At 38.4% G+C, this 21172-nt stretch overlaps 1 protein-coding gene across 6 annotated transcripts in view; it reads left to right on the top strand.

Moving 5' to 3' along the window:
- The window catches only part of MAST4 (microtubule associated serine/threonine kinase family member 4), a 933584-nt gene that overhangs the window by 776774 nt on the left and 135638 nt on the right, over positions 1-21172 (top strand). For all 6 annotated transcript variants that reach the window (XM_082272235.1, XM_082272234.1, XM_082272236.1 and 3 more), the window contains 2 exons: positions 19147-19301; positions 20924-20999. In XM_082272235.1, coding sequence (XP_082128361.1) covers positions 19147-19301; positions 20924-20999 — 231 coding nt within the window. The remainder of the gene's footprint in view (positions 1-19146; positions 19302-20923; positions 21000-21172) is intronic.

Below are 21172 nucleotides of genomic sequence, written 5' to 3'. Positions count from 1 at the left end.
ATAATGGATTGAGTAGTATTAGCAAGGCGTGCTGATTCAGGTGTGGAAAGTGTTTACCCAGAGGCGACGGAAGATTTCATCCGAAGGTCAGCCGTGTCAGATGTGTATCATCTGTCAGGACAGGGATACTTGTTAAATGACAGGAGAAATGTTGAAATACTCTGGCAGAGGAGTGCCGCCCTGCAGCTGCTAACTAGTTATGCCAGGAACCAGTGCCAGCAGATCCAGGTTATGTAGGGGACAGGTATCCTTTAAAAGAGCACATAAACAATAACAAAGAATAAAGCGGTTGATCGATGCCTTTGTTTTTGGGTGAACTGCTTGAAACAAAGAAATAATCTTACAAAATTATTTGATAGAAACAAAAGGTGCCCTTTTTGTATACAGTGAATGGGGCAGATTACTGTTATTATTGACATGATTATGACATGATGATTATTGATGCATAAGCCAGCAAGTATGATGCACACTTCAATAAATGACATGCAAACCAGGGAATCTATTCGAAATGTATCTCCCATCTTTGCGTTAAATTAACAACTCCTTCCTTAATAACATGGTGGTGGAATTTCTTTTTGTATTTGCGGCAGCTAAAGCAACACAATATTAAGGTATCACACGTATCTGAATTTGTTGCATGCATCAGAAACCAAACTGTCGCAAGGCTTGGAGTTTGGAGCAGGACTTTGTACTCTGGCCTTACCGCCAGAAAAGTGTCACAACTGGTTTTTTGAATCACTCTGAGAGTGATTTGCTCACCACATAGCATCATCTGCCATTGGTAAAATTTTGTTCTGCAAGGAATTTTAGGGAGTTTGGGTGGGTGGGTCTTTTGCCAGTCTGTGTAATATTGTGGTGTTTCTGCAGATTTGTTATAACGGCTACATATGTATCAGGTGAGCAAAGTGGAATTTATTTTTCGGTTTATAGATGACCATGAAACCAGTAATTGATAGCCGCTTTAATCTTTCACAAAATATTTCCTACCAACAGTTACCCAGCCGTCACCAATTTTTCTCAACCTTCTTCATCATGCCCCCAGTTGGCGAATGATTTCACCATATGGCTAACCACCCAAAACAAATCCACCTTTTAGCTGGGGGGGATTCAAGTTTTTTTGGACTGCTATCCACCATAAAATAATTGCGACAGCTTCCGACTACCAACATAAAGCATTTTTTCTTGTGATTTATTTTGGACAATATGTATTTCCTATTGTGCAATTTAGCAACTACTAGGCTGCCCTTAACCATATAGGCAGGTACCACTGTTTACTGGCAATTGTTTAGTCCTGGCCACAGTTCTCCATTAAACTGCTGAAGATGAATATTTTTTTTTATCTGCACAATAAAATTTGAGTTCTGATAGAATTACATACTTCTTTGCTTTCCCTCATGGCCATTGAGAGTCTCATCAAGTTGATGCATGGCTTGTCCTTGTGAAATCAGGCTGCTTTCTCTCTACATGTGCAGGCTGGTTACTGTTGTGACTCTCCAGATCATCTTACTGAAAGTGACAGCATGTGTCACTCTGCATCCTTTACTCACGTCCTTTGCTCACACTGGGAATACCACTTTACATTTCCTGCTCTACATACATCTCTTAAATTATTCTTTGGTGTGTTTGACCTATATCTGTGTAGACAGGTCATAGTTTATCGATGCTGCTTCTGGTTCGCTGGCTTTTCTCAAGCGGCTTTTTGTGCAGCATAAAATATCCTATATTCCTTTCCTATAAAGATGTCAGCAAGTTAAGGAGCTTTTCTTATGAATTATTGATTTTGTTACTTTTTGTACAACTATTATTTTTTTTCTTCTGGAGAATCATAGATGTTCGCATTGGCCATGGTGCAGCAGACCTTCACAATCTGTGTCATAATACCGCCCACAGTTTTGGTTTCCTATTTACACGATTCAAATCAAATTAGGCTTAGATATGGTGGAGAAATTATGCTATGCTGAATAATTAGGCAACCTGGAAAGGTTTGCTTCACAACAACAACAAAAAATGTGTTAAGGTGGGTACACACATGCAGATTTTTATGACTGATCGACCAAAGCGATCAAGAACAAATATGACTAAAACTGCATATTGGAATTTATGCTTGTGATTGATCAGATTCAACTTTTAACAGATATCAAACATGAAACATTGAATTGCCTGTGTTGGATTTGATATAATCAGGCACATTATCAAGAGGCAGATTCGTTCTAGGGTTCTGAGTTGCTGACTTCTGATCAACAGTTTTAATGATCCTTTTTACACACTTTCTTACATTATGACATTGATATCTAAACTCTTGTAGAGTGGTTGGCTTGACATCTGTTTCTAAATGTTTTAGGGGTCGGAGTCTTTTCAAAGTAGTCTTTTACCACCTTTCCTTTTGTATCTTACATGAATCATCACTAGCTTTAGTGGATGTGAGGGGCTAGACTTGTCAAGCATCGGCTTTACATTACAGTTTATAGGTATAACACAGTGCATACCATGAGTAGTAAGTGACAGCAGAACATGTCATATCCTCTTATCTAGTTCTTGTACACTATTATCACATCATCCCATTGTTGTTTCAGTTACTTGCAGCATTGTGTTGGTTTAGCTGTGTGCCATTTATTCCATAGTTATGGCTTCCTCTAAATCCATAGTTGTTTTGTTTAAAGGGGAAACATACATTGCCTCCCAGATGAGGCTGTTAAGACATCCTGCCAAACCTTCAATTCAAATTTCACATATATACAGTGGGAAAATAATTATTTGATCCCCTGCAGATTTTGTAAGTTTGCCCACTTACAAAAAATGAAGGGCCTATAATTTTTATCATAGGTGTATTTAAAAATGATAGAGACAGAATATCAACCAAAAATCCAGAAAAAACACATAATACAAATGTTTTAAATTGAGTTGCAGTTCAGTGAGTAAAATGGGTATTTGATTCCCAAGCATAGCATGACTTAGTACTTGGTGGAGAAACTCTTGTTGGCAAGCACAGAGGTAAGACGTTTCTTGTAGTTAGTGACCAGGTTTGCACACATCTCAGGAAGGATTTTGGTCCACTCTTCTTTACAGATCTTCTCTAAATCCTCCAAACATGATGAGTCCCCCTCCTCAAGAAGGCACATATACAGTCATGCCAATGCACATCTAAATGATTCAGAGAAGGATTGGGAGAAAGTGCTGTGGTCAGATGAGACCAAAACCAAGCTCTTTGGCATTAACTCGAATCGCTGTGTTTGGAGGAAGGAAAATGCTGACTATGACCCTAAGAACACCATCCCTACATTCAAGCACGGAGGTGAAAACATGATACTTTGGGGCTGTTTCTCTGCTAAAGGTACAAACCGACTTTGACTCATTGAGGGACCAATAATCATGTATTGTAAAATCTTGGATGAGCACCTTCTTCCCTCAGCCAGAACACTGAAGATGGGTTGGGGATGGGTCTTTCAGCATGACAACGACCCAAAACTAACCCGCCAAGTCAGCAAAGGAGTGGCTTAAGAATAAATATTAAGGTCATGGAGTTGCCTAGTCAGTCTCCAGACCTTAATCTTATAGAACATTTATGGAGGGGGCTGAAACTTTGAGTTGCCAAGAGGCAGCCAAAAAACCTTAAGGATTTTGAGAAGAACTGTAAAGATGACTGGACCAAAATCCCTCCTGAGATGTGTTCAAACCTGGTAACCAACTACAAGAAATGTCTTCTCTCTGTGCTTGCCAACAAGGGTTTCTCCACCAAGTACGAAGCCATGTTTTGCTTGGGGATCAAATCCTTATTTTACTCACTGATCTGCAACTTCATTTATAGCATTTGTTTTATGTGGGGTTTTTTTTCTGGATTTTTTGGTTGATATTCTTTTCATATTTTAAAATACACCTATTATAATAATTAGACCCTTAATTTCTTTTGTAAGTGGGCAATCCTACAAAATCTGCAGGGTGATCAAATAATTTTCCCCACTGTGTGTGAATGATATATATATATATATATATATATATATATATATATATATATATATATATATATTTCCATATTTTAAAATATGCCTATGATAAAAATGATAGACCCTTCATTTCTTTTGTAAGTGGGCAATCCTACAAAATCTGCAGGGGATCAAATAATTTTCCCCACTGTGTGTGTATAATATATATTATATATACTGTGTATATGTATATATATATATATATATATATATATATATATATATATATATATATACAGTGGGGACCGAAAGTTTGGGCACCCCAGGTAAAGATTTGTATTATTGAGCATAAAGAAGCCAAGGAAAGATGGAAAAATCTCCAAAAGGCATCACATTACAGATTAGACATTCTTATAATATGTCAACAAAAGTTAGATTTTATTTCCATCATTTACACTTTCAAAATAACAGAAAACAAAAAATGGCGTCTGCAAAAGTTTGGGCACCCTGCAGAGTTAATATCTTGTACTGTCCCCTTTGGCAAGTATCACAGCTTGTAAACACTTTTTGTAGCCAGCCAAGAGACTTTCAATTCTTGTTTTTGGTATCTTTGCCCATTCTTCCTTACAAAAGTCTTCCAGTTCTTTGAGATTTCAGGGCTGTCTGTCACGCACTGCTCTTTTAAGGTCTATCCATAGATTTTCAATTATGTTGAGGTCAGGAGATTGTGAAGGCCATGGCAAAACCTTCAGTTTACGCCTCTTGATGTAATCCCCCGTGAATTTCGAGGTGTGTTTAGGATCATTATCCATTTGTAGAAGCCATCCTCTCTTTAACTTCAGCTTTATTACAGATAGCATCAAGTTACCATCCAAAATTTGCTGAAATGTTATTGAATCCATTTTTCCTTCTACTCGTGAGATGTTCCCTGTGCCACTGGCTGCAATACAACCCCAAAGCATGATTGATCCACCCCCATGATTAAAAGTTGGACAGAGGTTCTTTTCATTAAATTCTGTGCCCCTTCTTATCCAAATGTACCTTTGCTCATTCCAGCCAAAAAGTTCAATATTAACCTCATCGGTCCACAGAACTTGTTTCCAAAATGCATCAGGCTTGTCTATATGTTCATTTGCAAAGTTCAAACGCTGTTTTTTGTGGTGAGGACATAGAAGAGGTTTTCGTCTGATGACTCTTCCATGAAGACCATATTTGTACAAGTATTTCTTTATAGTGGAATAGTGTACCACAACTCCAGTGTCTGCCAGATCTTTCTGGAGGGATCGTGCAGTCAAACATGGGTTTTGATTTGTTTTTCTCACAATCCTGCGAGGTGTTCTGTCTGATATTTTTATTGGTCTTCCAGATCTTGCTTTAACTTCCACTGTTCCTGATGATTGCCATTTCTTAATTACATTCCAAACAGAGGATATTGACATCTGAAAACGCTTTGCTATCTTCTTATAGCCTTCTCCAGCTTTGTGAGCATCAACTATTTTCGGTTTCAGTTTTCTAGACAACTGCTTAGAAGATCCCATGGTGCTGATTGTTGGGGCAAGGTCAGATGAGTCTGGGCATTTAAAACCTTTGAAATTGACATCACCTGGTCTTCCCAGACAATGATTGAGAACAATCCATGACACTGGCAGGTCTCAGCCTTACAAAGGGGGCAGTGCATGCTATAAATTCTGCAGGGTGCCCAAACTTTTGCAGACGCCATTTTTTTGTTTTCTGTCATTTTGAAAGTGTAAATGATGGAAATAAAATCTTTTTTTGACATATTATAAGAATGTCTAATCTGTAATTTGATGCATTTTGGAGATTTTTCCATCTTTCCTTCTTTATGCACATTAATACAAATTTTTACCTGGGGTGCCCAAAATTTCGATCCCCACTGTATATATAATAGAGAGAGAGATATATCTATCACAGTGGCATTTGGAATTGCCATTTCGTAGTATGCTTATTGTCAGTTCCGACCAGGTTATGTGATTTATATGGGACTTGGACACATTATATGAAAAAATATTAAGCTACATGCTAATAAATGTTTTAAAAAAATGGTCTTTGGAAAGTATGTATGATTTTTGGACCGTGTGTCTGCTTTATTCATGTCAAGAGTTTGGCTAGCCTTTTAATTAACTCCATATAGCTATTGTCATTATTGTCTTCCTATGGCGTGGCATTGGAACCACATAAATACACACTTGGGCAGTAGCTTAACACCAAATCATGGAACCAGAGGCTTCAGAGTTGCACAGGGGGACTAATGAAGGGGGCAGCATGGAAATGGGCAAGTTGTAGACTAAGAAAAATGTATGGCCTTTTTTCAGAGCCACATGTGCCTGCAAACATCTTAATGCAAAAACTCTTATTAGCGCATGCTAATGTGTTAGAAATTACGTGTCTTTCTATAATAGCCATGTCTGTATTTATATAAGAGATCTCTTTTCTCATGGTATATAAAAGCCTAGGAATTAGAACTACACAAGGGCTGTGTTTTGCTGTTTTCTTTTTTAATGCAAGCCTACTAATCAGCTCAGACTAACACTGCAACTTATAGAATTTATTTCAATGCAGGTATTCTCTAAAGCCTTGTACACATGATCAGATTATCGGTCTAATTTGCGTCTGTTTTTTGTTGCATGCTAGTCTCCTATCGAAAGTGAAGAGGTTACCTTCATACGAAAATTCTCATATGATAGAATACAACTTCAGAAGTGATGTCATGTGTTAAATTGTTTTGTATGTATTCTTTAGTTTCGGAGCATGCGTAGTCTTGCTCTTATGATTTTTTATTGTACGAAAACTGTACTAACTAAATGAAAATCGGACGTTGTGTTCATGTACAATAAAAATTTTATAGCCTGTACATCCAGTTTTTGTCGTACGAAAATTCAGAATCGGCTGTCGAAAGCACTTTATTTACGATCTGAAAAACGGCAGATTATTTATTGGCAAAATTTTACTTCCGATTTTTCTTATCGTGTGTGCGGGCCTTTACACCCTAGATAGAGAATCTACAAAGCTATATTTTAAATATCATCAACATGTGGAACAATGTAAAAAGCATAGAACCCAAAAAAAAATGATTTTTGTACAGTCATGGCAAACAATATTGGCACCCCTGCATTTCTGTCAGAAAATGCACCACTTCACCCAGAAAATAGTTGCAATTTAAAATGTTTAGGCATTCTCATGTTTATTTTGATTGTATTGGTATGATACAAAAAAGTGTAGAAACAAAAAGCCTAATCTGGCACATTCCACGCAAAACTCCAAAATGGACTGGACAAAATTATTGGCACCTTCTCAAAATTGTAAGAAATAATTGCATTCCAAGTTTGTGATACTTCTGTAATTTATACTTAAACCCACCTGTATTAACAGGTGCTGAAATATATATAAATCATACAGGCAACCAGTTAAAATGGTTAAAACTTGACTCAACCTTTCTGTTCTGTGTCTCCTTGTGCCACACGAACCATGGAGAAGAGAAAGAGCAGCAAAGAATTGTCTGAGGATTTGAGAGAAAAAATTTTAAAAAGCTTGGAAAATTTCAAGGTTACAAGTCACATCTCCAGAGATCTTAATGTTCCTTTACCCACCGTGCACAACATTGTCAAGAAGTTTACAGCCCATGACACTTTAGTTACTCCCCATGCGACATGGAAGAAAGAGAAAAATTGATCAAAGAGTTTGCCAAAACTTACCTGAGGAAGCCAAAATCATTTTGGGAGAATGTGCTGTGGACAGACAAAACAAAATTGCAGCTTTTTGGCAAAGCCCATCATTCTAGTGTTTTCAGAAATAGAGATGAGACCTTTAAAGAAAAAAAATACAGAATACTTGGTGGAGGTTCACTGATGTTTTGTGGTTACTTTGCTGCCTTAGCTACTGGATGTTTTGGCCATGTGCATGGACTTATGAAATCTGAAGACTACCGTAGAATTATGGGGTCCAATGTAGGGCCCAGTGTTAGAAAGTGGGGTCTCCGTCAAGCACACGTTAAAAAAAAAAAAAACAGAAATGGTTTAAGACTAAGTACTGGAGAGTACTGAACTGGCAAGCAAGGAGTCCAGATCTTAATCCCATAGAGCACATGTGGATAGATCTCAAAACAGCAGTTACGAAAAGGAACCCTTCCAATCTGAGAGACCTGGAGCAGTTGGTGAAAGAAAAATGGTCCAAAATTCCAGTAGAAGGGTGTAAGAAAATCATTGGTGGTAACAGGAAGCGATTGATTTCAGTTACTTTTTCCAAGGGGTGTGCTACCAAATATTAAATTGAGGGTGCCAATAATTTTGTCCAGTCCATTTTTGGAGTTTTGTATAAAATGTCAGGTTTGGATTTTTGGCTCTCCAGTTCTTTGTGTCATACCAATAGAAACAAAAGAAATAAACATTTGTAATTGCAACAATTTTCTGGGTGAAGTGGTGCATTATCTGAAAGAAATGCAGGACTGCCAATATTTTTGGCCATGGCTGTATAATTATGTATTTATTTTCCTTATAAAGGTGGTTCGAGTTGACTTAGCAGCTCACTGATTTTTGCTTGTTGGGTGGAATTGCTTTTCAAAACACTTTTTTTATTCATACAGTGGATATAAAAAGTCTACACACCCCTGTTAAAATGTCAGGTTTCTGTGATGTATAAAAATCAAACCAAGATAAATAATTTCAGAACTTTTTCTACCTTTTTAATATGACTTTTAAACTGTAAAACTCAATTAAACAACAAACTTAAATCTTTTAGGTTGAGGGAAGTAAAAATAAAAAAACTAAAATATAATGGCTGCATAAGTGTACACACCTTTAAACTAATACTTTTAAGCACCTTTTGATTTTTTTTTTTTTACAGCACTCAGTCTTTTTGGGTATGAGTCTATCAGCATGGCACATCATGACTTGGCAATATTTGCCCACTCTTCTATGTAAAAACACTCCAAATCTGTCGGATTGCAAGGGCATCTCCTGTGCACAGCACTCTTCAGATCACCCCACAGATTTTCAATCAGATTCAGGTCTGGACTCTGGCTGGGCCATTCCAAATTTTTAATCTTCTGGTGAAGCCATTCCTTTGTTGATTTGGATGTTTGCTTTGGGTCATTGTCATGCTGAAAGCCTGAAGGTTTTGTGCCAATATTGACTGGTATTTGGAACTGTTCATAATTTCCTCTACCTTGACTAAGGCCACCGTTCCAGCTGAAGAAAATCAGACCCAAAGCATGATGCTGCCACCACAATGCTTCACTGTGGATATGGTGTTCTTTTGGTGATGTGCAGTGTTGTTTTTATGCCAAACTTATCTTTTGGAATTATGCCCAAAAAGTTCTACCTTGGTTTCATCAGCCCATAATACATTTTCCCACATGCTTTTGGGAGAATTCAGATGTGTTTTTGCAAAATTTAGCTGGGCTTGGATGTTTTTCTTCGTAAGAAAATGCTTCCGTCTTGCCACTCTACCCCATTGCCCAGACGTATGAAGAATACGGGAAATTGTTGTCACAAGTACCACACAGCCAGTACTTCCCAGATATTCCTGCAGCTCCTTTAATATTGCTGTAGGCCTCTTGACAGCCTTCCTGACCAGTTTTCTTCTCGTCTTTTTATCAATTTTCGAGGGACGTCCAGTTCTTGGTAATGTCAATGTTGTGCAATATTTTTTCCACTTGATGATGACTGTCTTCACTGTGGTCCATGGTATATCTAGTGGCTTGGAAATTCTTTTGTACCTTTGTACGCCTGACTGATACCTTTTAACAATGAGATCCCTCTGATGCTTTGGAAGCTCTCTGCGGACCATGGCTTTTACTGTAGGATGCGACTAAGAAAATGTCAGGAAAGACCTACTAGAACAGCTGAACATTATTTGGGGTTAATAAGAGGCACTTTAAATGACTCACTCCTATTTATTATTGTTATTATATAGTATTTATATAGCGCGGACAGTTGGCGCTATATAAATTTATATATTTATCATGAATTTAAATGTGATATATGTATATTAAGTTGCATAGCAAGGCATATACAACAAAAAACAAAATTACATGTGTTAAAAAACCTTTTGGTATCCCTCTAATATATTACAGTGTGTGGACTAAGCTACAATGGTCAGAGATGTGTTGATTTTCTAAATCTGGGGCACTCAGAATCGGGTGCAGCTTTGCATGGTAGCCAACTGGCTTCTAAATTCAGCTTGTTCAGTTAAGCTTCGACAGTAGAACCTGAAAGCTGATTGGTTTCTATGCAGATCTGCACTAGATTTTGCACGCTCCAGTTTTAGTAAATCAACCCCAGTGCGAAAAGTCTTTGAACTTAAGAACACACGGGGTCTGCATTTTCACATGATCGAATTCAAGTACTTTTAGAAAAGACAAGAATACCAGCAACTATAGTGATATCACTAACACCGCAGCCAAGTTAAAGATAACTAGTAGGACATTAACTAAGCAAGCTTTGTCTGTTTAGTCAATTTTAAAGTACACCAATCAGTTATAACATTATGACTACTGACCGATAAAGGAAATAAGATTGATTATCTCATTACAAAAGCACCAAGTCAACATGTTGTCACTGAAGTTGATGTGTTGAAAGCAGAAAAAATAGGAAGGCATAAGAATTTGGGTGACTTTGACAAGGGTCAAATTGTAATGGCTAGACGACTGAGTCAGAGTCTGCAGTGGTCAGGACCTACCAAGAGAGGTCCAAGAAAGGAAAACCGGTGAACTGGCAAGTCTCATGGGTGGCTAATGCTTTCTGATGCACATGAGGAACAAAGGTTTGCCCATGTAGTCCGATCCTATAGAAGAGCTACTGTAGCAAGAATGTTAAAAAGTTAATGCTGGTTCCGATAAAGGTGTCAGAACATACAGTGCATCTCAGTTTCTTGCTTATGGGGCTACGTAGACGCAGACTGGTCAGGGTGCCCATGCTGACCCATGTGCACAGCCAAAAGCTCCTACAATGGGCTTGTGAGCATCATAACTGGACCACGGAGCAATGGAAGAAGGTGGTATGGTCTGATGAATCATGTTTTACATGATGTGGATGGCAGGGTGCACATGCTTTGCTCTCTGGGAAAGAGAAGGCACCAGGGTGCACTATGGGAGAACGGCAAGCCCGCGGAGGCAGTGTGATGCTTTGAGCAATGTTCTGTCATTTATGTGGATCTTACTTTGAAGTCCATGCCTGTTTGGGTCAAGGCTGTTTTGGCAGCAAAAAGAGGACCTTCTTAATATTAGGTGGGTGGCATAGGTGTATACTCAATCAGCAAAATCTCATATAAATTTTAAATGGCTAATATTTGAAATATTTTTGTAACTCTGAGGCTTTCATTATTCTAGCACTTGGGGATTCTGCCATGTAGGTCGTTCACATCTACTTTAACTTTAAAAGCAAAACATCCTTGTTTTGACTGAGGGTGTACCTTTTAAAACCCAATAATTAGGGCATACACTTACAGAACTGCCACAAGAAAACAGTCTTCTTTCTATGGGTCTTAATTGGAAAGATTTTTCGAAAGCCTCAAAATCAAAATCTCTGCAGGTATATGCTCTCCCTTGTAGTAGCAAAGCATTACTAATGTGTACCTGAGACCTAAATTCAGATTCCAGGCATCTGATTTTATAAGCCCTTTCCATGTTATCGTGGCCTATTCCAATAAATGTGGATGCGAGTTTTTTTCGCTGACTGTTGTATTCCTCTATTTATCTTGTTTGACTTCCCATATACTAAGGTTACATAAGACGTCTTCTGCAGTCTTTCCTCATCTTTTACCATTCTTTTGCCCTCTTCAATCCCAAGGACATCTGATCCTTGAGATGTCCCGATAACATAGAAAGGAGATTTGTTTCTGACAATCAAATAGTGTAGCTAATCAGAAACTGTCAACACATGCTGCCTATATAGTCATAAAATATTTGATGTAGAGGCAACGAGTCTGCCGGTAATATATAAGCAATCAGAGGTAGCCTGCTCCCCTCCAATGAACCCTGCCACCAATCAGAGGAAGGTTTCTGATAAACATGACCCAAACACAATGTGATCTGGTTCAATCACCGGTATACTAAGCTTCCAAGATAATGAAGTGGGGAAGAATCCATGTATCTGAGACTTCCACCTTATCCAACCATATAAAATAATCCACAGCGGCATTTGCAGAAATGCAAGGAACACACTCCAGAGTGCTGTAGAAGTAACTTACTCAGGAAGATGTTCACAGTATTTGTCAGTTTCGCTTTTTTTTTTATGTGACAAACATAATTGTGATTAGAAGGTCTGGATAAAGAGTGTATAAAGGCAAAATATAAAATATATATTTTATTTATTGCAGGTACGTTAATTAAATTAATTATATAACTAGTGTTGCAGTTAAAGAAGAACCCGGTATCATACACTTTATGATTAACGGTGGACCTAAATGTAGTACCATCCTAAATGTGGCTGTAACAGGAACATCCCACTGCCCCACATCTGTAGTTACTTTTACAATGTAGCCATGTGACCGATCCAGGGACTTTAGTGTGAAAGAAGCTAGGAGCCAAAGAACCCCCCCCCCCCAAGGACGGGGCTCTACGTGAAACAATATTGACCCCTCCCTTCAAAATCATTGAACAAATATCATCTGAGAAGAGAATGGGCAGATACCTATTAAAAATCTGTTTAATCGTGTTAAATTCGCTGCTGAAGGGAGTAGAGAGACTGCGTTTCCGGTACTTGATTATCCCATTCTCCCTACATTTTATCATTTACCAAAAACACACAAGGGGTTAGACCCCCTGCATGATAGACCCATTTTATCAGGCATTAATTCCCTGAATGAGCGGCTGGGCCAATGGCTGGACAGACAATTACAGCCTCTGGTGAGCCAGCTCCCAGGATATCGTAAAGATACCAATCATCTCCTACACATTATGGAAGATCTTAGGTGGGAGGAGGATTTTTCCTGGGTTACCTTTGATGTGAGTAGTCTTTACTCCTCTATCAGGGAATAACAGCAGTGCTTTTCTATTTAGAAATGTTGACTGATCTATCAATCGAACATCGATTGTTTATTGCGGATGTGCTGGAGTATCTATTGTCACATAATTTCTTTGTTTTTAAAACAAAAGCTTTTCTACCTCCATGGCGTTTATAGTTCCATGTGAAGTTTAGAAGATCTGCCTGTAGACGTTAGAGATGAGATTTGATGTGGGGATCTGAATTGGGAGGGTTGTAAAAAAATATAAAAAGGTAAGATTACCATTTTAACTGACGCTATCCGGCCTAGCCAGGAAATTCAAAAATGTTTCCATTTAGTTTGTAAATTCCTAATGGCGACAAAAATGGGCTTAAAATTTGCCTCATAAAGAGTCCTAGCAGGAGGTATTGTTTACCCCCAGATACCGAATAGCTGTAGTTTTCCAGACGTAAGAAAAAAACACGGCAATATGTTGTGCCTCTGAAGAGGGTATGTTAATTGATAGGGCTTCTGATTTGCAGGAATTACCTTTATAGCCAGACAAGGACCCAAACTCTTCTATGAGCTTGTGCAAATTAGAAAGGGTTACCTGTGGTTGCATCAGTATAAGGAGAACGTCATCTGCAAACAAGGAAATCTTAAACTCCTAACCCGTGAATTGGATTCCCCTAACATTTGGATTGCAACGAATCTGAGCAGCAAGAGGTTCTATACACAGAGCAAACAACAAAGGAGAAAGAGGACAGCCCTGCCTCATTCCATTATATATTGGAAAGGGAGAGGAAGTAGCGAAAGAGGTTTTTATGGAGGCTGATGAAGCTTTGTATAAATGCCTTGAAATTTTGCCTGTTAACAATGTCGATAAGGTTGATTACTCTTCTCGTATTATCCCGGGCCTGTCTCCAAGGGACAAGGCCCACTTGATCTTTATGGATCAGGGAGGAAAGCCCTTCATTTTTTTTTTACTTGCAAAAAAAGATACTTTATTGAAGAATAAAAAGATTGCAACATACAGCAAAGGTACAGTCAATGGAAATGCAAACAGATATACATATGCAGAAAGGAGGTAAGGTCCGCACGGAAGGTACAGCAGAGGCATAAAAAAAAAAAAAAAAAAATTACTTGCAAGAGAGAACAGATGAGGGGAAAGCCCTTCATTTAACCTTAGCGAGAGAAGCTTCATAAAAACTTTCAAGTCCGAGTTCAAAAGGGCAATTATGGTCTATAATTTGCACAGAGGGTGTGGTCCTTGTCCAGCTAAGGTAATAGGGTTAAAAAAAAGGATTGCATATCCTGTGTGATCTCCTCATCTCGTATGAAGCTGTTAAACAACTTGGTCATATGTGGGATACGTATGGAGGAGAAAGTTTTATAATACTCGTAGGGGAGGCCATCTGGTCCTGGGGTTTTATGGTTTGGTAACACTTTGAGTTTTCTCCACCTCTTCCTCAGTAAGAAAGAAGTTTAAAAAGATGAAAGAGTTAAAAAAAAAAAATTCTTGTGTCACTGAATCAGAATGAATGAATCTGCAGCTGCTGAGCCATTTATTCTGTCCTCATTCAAGTACTAGGATTTCTCTCTCTCCTTCCCCTGTTGTAATGGGAAGGGGAGGGATTAACACTGTTAACAGCACCATGTGATCGCAATGATGATCAGTCACATGGTACCCAGGCCCTTGGATTGGTTCAGTACAGTGTTGACATCTGACAGCTTGGTACAGAGCTGTTATGCGGCATATTGGCTGTCTGATGGCTATTTATCCAGCGCTGTTTACAAATGATACTGGGCATTTAAAGGACTACCATTTCACTGTTTAAAAACCTACCCCGACAGAGAAGTGGTTAAACCTCAACTCCTAGTGGTTTTTTTTAGCTCTAGGGAGAAGAGGCTGTATTACTTACTGTATTCCAAACTTTGGTGCTGTCCTCTACTCCCTCATGGTTTGGATTGTGGGCAGTCCTTCAACAACATCATGTATAATTAATGCATTGAATGTGAAGAGGTAAGCATGCAACTGCAGGATAGAGGAAACCTGCCCTAGCAAGGTATAGGGTTTTATTTTTCCTTGTGCCTGGAATTGGGTGTTAAGTAACATCTGATAACTTATTACACTTTAAAGTGAATGTAAACCCCCACATATACCCAGTGAAGTGAACAGACCGACTGAGACAGATGATATACAAAGATTAAACCAATCCTCCAACATACGTTTTATTTGGATATCTGCTGTCTTCAGCTTTCTGCACTGTTTAGAAGGTAACATCCTGTTAGAATTTGTTCTTCCTTTTCCAGCACTGGGTGCGGAGTCTTGGCATACCATGTGTGACAGCTGATTGGAGGAAAGGCACACACACCCTCCTCCACTTAGGCAGAGGAAGGAAGAAACATGCAAAGCTATGCTGTGAATAGACCAGCTCTCTGTAAATCTATCTCTATGCACCCACCCCGAATTACATTTCCAGCTGCTTTTTTCTCCTGTGTCGGAGAACTTGTCAGAAGCTATGCTGATAGAGGAACAGAGCAGCAGAAAGATACATGAATTAGGGCTGTGGAGAGAGATAAGTAAGCACTACAGATAAATGTTCCCAGGTCAAATTTCATGAATGGGGTTTAGAACCACTCTAAGGTAAGCTAAAGTGTGACTCAGCGATACAAGGGCATTCATAGGCCTCATTCACATTGCCCGTCTTTTTACGCATTTATTGGACATTTTACATTTTTATAATTGCATATAATGATTTTTAAATGCTATGATATTTACTGCGTGTTTACTTGCATTCAGTTTAGAAATCTGTGCACCCAGGGGCAGATTAGATACTTATTATCCATTTAAACAAAGGAAAAACCTGACCTTGACCTGGGAAGTAGAACGTTGATTTATACTTCCCAGATCAATTTCTCCTGTGTTGAAATAAAGCTGATATATGAGCCCCATGTGAAAGATGCCATAAAGTTGTATTGCATCTAAAAGATGCAGATAGTGATGTTATGGTCAAAATATGACTGATGTTCCTGATCCTGGAGAAAAGCAACAGTGGTCAGTAATAGGCTGGCTGCTTCCAGCCTAGGAGAGCATGTCTTGCAGTGTCATAGTATATGGTCAGGTCACATATGTTCTAGTTTAATTAAGATCATAGGAGCGCTTAAAGAGATAGCCATGTATAATACGGGTCAACTTTCTTATCTGCTTGCAGGGTAGTTGTATAACAGCCCGAATAATATGTCAGTTTATTCTGTGACATGTTTATATATGTGAGTAGGTGATATTACCTCAACAGTTACAAAGGTTTGGTACCTAGTGACCATGCTGTAACAAAGTATGTATGTTATGGAATGAGGCCCCATCACCCTTTCAATTCTGGCTATGTTTTGTGAAATAAAGACTATTACTTTTAACTTCCTTCCTTGCTTGATGTCCAATAAGAGCAGGTACCCCCAATCATTTATCAAGGTAAATCATCCCATGTATTTGTCTGTAGTAAGTCAGGACAATGTACTGTACATATAGCTGAATAATAAATATAATATTGTGAGTATATAAGAACATTTTATATGTGAAGGCTCCTTAGTTATTTCTGACCTTTTAGTTCATGTTGGATCACAAACTCTTTTCAGTGAGAAGAGATATTTGTGTATTCTGTAGAGAACCAGCCGGTAATGACTTGTCATTGTCCAATTTCATTTTGCCTGTCAACAAAAAATAAAGAATAACCACATTGCTGATATCATCCATTTCATATTCTCCTTCAACTAACCTTCTGGCCTGACATTTAAGAGAGATTTCTACAATCTGAAACAGACATTTGTGCTTTGTAGACATGATTCTCTTACACTGGAGACAGATGCAGCCATATAAACAACAAACCGTCTTTGATGGTGATTGGTGCTAATTTTTGTAGTCTTCAATGACAGCTGAAGAACATTTATTACATGGTATTTTACAAACCTACTTATTTTGCTGGAGTATGTTGTTTTCAGTGGCTGAACATTAATGTCCACATTGTCTTGTTGCATGTAGAGCACTATATATATATATATATATATATATATATATATATATATATATATATATATATATAGAGAGAGAGAGAGAGAGGCAGGAATGGCATTCTTTTCCCCAGACCTGCTAGCAACCTTCCCTTTTTATATTTGAAAGTTCCAAGATCACCTGAGTTAGAGAGAAAAAGCATTCCTATTCCATACTTAAATTCTACCATGATATCTAAGGGGCTTCCGTACCAGTACAGTTTTTGCCAGCATTATGCCAAATTTAAGAATTGCCTGCACTTCTGACTTTTGAACTAATTTGTGCTATATAAATTTAAGCTGCCCATATATTGTACAATTTTCTCATTCAATTTAATTTAGATTTCCCTTCAACTATGTAGTGCAAGGCCCTGTCGGATTGCATACAAATTGAAAGCTTTTATGCTTGACCTCATAATAAATGATGTTGGAAAATCTAAAGGAAAAATTGTACAAACAAAATTGTATAATGTATGGTCAGCCTTAGGCTGGCCATACACTATACAATTTTCTTGTTCAACTTTCCTTTAGATTTACCAAAACCATGTAATATAGGGTCAAACCTAAACACTTTCAATTTGTATGCAATCAGGCAGGCCCTTGCACTACATAGTTAAAGGTAAATCTAAAGGAAATTGAATAAGAAAATTGTATAGTGTATGGCCAGCCTTAGACTAAGCAAAATCTTCAGAATGCCTTTTTCTTCTCTTATCTGGATAAAAAAGACAAAATTGTCTTTACTGATTGATATAGTTTAGGAGAAAATTGTGGTGTATCCTATTGTTGTTCTTATGGGTCATGCTTCCTTTATCTAAATAAGAATGTTATGACCTAACATTAAGCTATTACTTCAGTAAGGATCTATTGAAACTTGCAGCAAACAATATGCAGGGTTAGAGTTGACCTTTGGATATTCAGCGCATGCTTTGTGCTGTTAAAGGTGCGCTTAGCGGACGCCATCAAACCTCAGCATTTCACATTTTGTTTGGACATGGTAGCATAGATAGTAAAGGGTCACTGATGAGATATTTCTGAACATGCTTGAAAAAAACATGAAGGTCAACAGATGTTTCAGGAATTGTGGTCATCGTGGGGATGATCTGCACATCCTGCGGCTGATAGGCTTTTGGTCCAGGATTTTTGGCTTGCTGCAGACTCTTTTAATTGGCAGTCCATAAAGGTATAGGCTGGCCCTCTTACATTTCCCTGTACCTGGCCTTCTTGCACCTCAGCAGAAATTGGCAACATACCTTTTTATTTCTGCTAAGCAGACCATTACCCATGCCTGAAAGACTCCGTCTGTTGCCTTCCAGAGAGTGAAAACCAAGATGACCACCCTGACGGTTAATGAGCAGATGTCCAGAAGGACACGTATTCCAAGTTCCTTAGCGTTTAGGAACCTTGGATTAGTTATTACTTCCCATCCCTGCCTTCGAGTCTTCCAGGCATGAACAATGGTCTGCTTAGCAGAAATAAAAAGGTATGTTGCCAATTTCTGCTAAGGTGAAAAAAGGCCAGATACAGGGCAATGTAATAGAGCCAGCCTATAACTTTATGGACTGTCAATTGAAAGACAGTCTGCAGCAAGCCACAAATCCTGCTATAGTCGTTTATAATTGCTGCCTGCGCCAGCCATGAGTCCGTGGTACCCTCTTACCCCTTGGTCCTTCTCTCCCTTTTCTCTCTTCTTTCCCTTACCCTCTCCTAGTTTTCCCTTTCTCTTCCTAGATCACCTATATTTTTGGGGGATGTTGCCCCTTAAAGGACAGCCTAGCAATGATCGGGATATTTGCTCTATTTTCCTTGCTGGTCCTCCTTAGCTTTGGTTAGAATTTGTTTTGACAATCCATAATGCTTACATGTGTCTGATTTCATATGCAAATGTTTAGCCCAGCCTCTATGTTTATGAAAATCAAAAGCTTGTTATGTTTTCTCTCAAACTACAACAAACGTATTGAAATAGAAAAAACATGATGGTGAGAAGGGGCTTCTAACTGCTAGATGAGGGCATGCATGCCATGCTACAAAATCAACTTGGGTAGTGCCAGTGAAGTAAATATATGGGAGAAGTGTGTACTCTTTGAACCTGGAGCCCAAACTAAAATTGATGGTGGGAAAGTTTGTCTTCAGTTAAAACCAAAGACGTCCCCCATCTAACAATTGCCATCTAAAGTACAAAGTTACTCTTGAATGGAAAAATTGTGATCTATATTGACCATACTTTCTTGTGTTTCCACAGTCCTCCTGCTCCTCCCAGGAGAAGCTGCACCAGTTACCGTATCAACCAACGCCTGATGAACTCCATTTTCTGTCCAAACATTTCTGCACGGAGAGCATTGCCAGTGATGACAGATGCCGGAATACTCCGCTGCGACCTCGCTCTAGGAGTCTCAGGTGTGTTGTCTGCCGCTGTCAAAGAAAAAAAATAATCAATCAGAATTAAATTTACTCTTGTACCAAACGTGAAATGTGATCTTAAAATAATCAACCTGTGTATAGAAAGTGCCTGCATAATTTTTATGGCTGACTGGGGAAAAAGATCTACATTTTCATGAAGAAATACACCACACACGCAAGCCGCTGTATGCTAGTAATGTGACTCTTATTAGGTTTGTTATTGAAAAACATGGGTGTTCCAAGCCATTAAGCTGAACTAATGGCTTCTATTTTGAATTTTAAAAATCCTGACTACTTTATTGTCCATATTCGCAAAACAATCACCTCTGTCAGTGGGGGTTTTCTAAAGGCGAAATCTAACCTTTGGTCACAGTTCTGATTTTGTTGGATGCTGGGGAGTTTGTTTTCCTGCTATCTTTTATCATGACTCTGATAGTGAGATTTAGCCACTGAGATCAAGCCTTCATCCTCTCAAACTTCACATGAGAAGATTCTAAGATTTGCTGCCTTCTCAACTCTAAAATCAATGTGTTCTAAAATTATTATTCCAGAGTGAAGAAAAATTTGTATTTTAGTTTAACACTGCCCTCGCCTGCATTCTTTTTTTTTTTTTTTTTCCCTGTTTCTTCTCTAATGTAACTATTTTCCTTAAAGGCGAAACTTCACCAAAAAAGGGGAAGTTCCACTTGTTTGCCCCTCCGAGGGAGGGTTACCAGGTTTTTAAAAGTACCCGCTCCCACTTCTGGCAGGATCACAGTGGCGATCCCAGCAGATGTCCAACAACCCCCCCCACTTACACTTGGGTGCTGTGGATATTAGCAACATCTTTTTACTTTTTTTGTGTTAGAAGTTCACCCCCCCCCCCCCCCCCACCTTCGCCTGCAGCCTTCTGAGGCACATTACCGATCTAGCACATTATGACATTATCCTGCAGTGCCCATTTTTTTTTTTTTTATTTCTTTTTTGCGGTGTACTTTTATCTTTGATACTTGGCTGGTGGCTGAGAAGTATCTTCAGATGTTTTGTTAAATACAATAACCAATCAAAATTAAAAAGACCTGTATAGGGTAAGTAGGCTGCCAATTCTTGCTATCATTTCCATATATCATTGACCACAAACAAACCTGCAACTAGTGAAGTCAGAGGAAAGAACTGAATACTTGTTCCAGGTCAGTGTCTCAAAAAGTATTCCTTTATATTATTTATTTAAAGGTAGTTAGACAAATGAAGGCTAATCTCAATGTTTGCATACCTCAGATTTATGTACTTTTTCATTGCCATAAGGTGCAGCTTTTATAAATCCATATCATGATCATAAAACCACATGGTTTGGAAAAGTCTAAAAATATTTTAACAGCATGAGACATTTGTATATTCTGTATATATGGGCATTTAATACTTAAGATTTTATTCAGGACCATTGTACAAGCAGAAATGACCCCTATCCACTACTTATAGAGCATCATTCTGCAGTTCGGAGATGTCAGACTAATAAAGAATTTCTGTAAACTGAGCGGTTACTGTGTGCCACACCTAAATTTCTCCATTCTTTGTTCATGCAGAATCCCTGCTTAGAAGTTGTATTGACCTGTGATTTTTTATTTTTTTTTTTTTGGCAGCCCTGGACGTACACCTGCATGCTGTGACCATGAAATCATCATGATGAATCATGTGTACAAAGAACGGTTCCCTAAGGTAATCCTGTGTAATGCACTAACTTGGCCCAAAGGCTTACTCCAAAGCAATGGTTTTAAGATTTCGGTTTTTGGCCCCTTTGTATCCTTAAGATGATCACCATTGAGCCTTGGTGAACAAGCAGGATACAGAATCAAAATGATCTTTAAATATAAATTTTATTTATTGTTTGT

Source organism: Pelophylax lessonae (assembly GCF_965119305.1).
Source record: "Pelophylax lessonae genome assembly, chromosome: 1".
NCBI classification, from domain to species: Eukaryota; Metazoa; Chordata; class Amphibia; order Anura; family Ranidae; genus Pelophylax; species Pelophylax lessonae.
The sequence above is the reverse complement of the archived record's forward strand: the minus strand, read 5'-3'. Positions and strand labels throughout refer to the sequence as shown.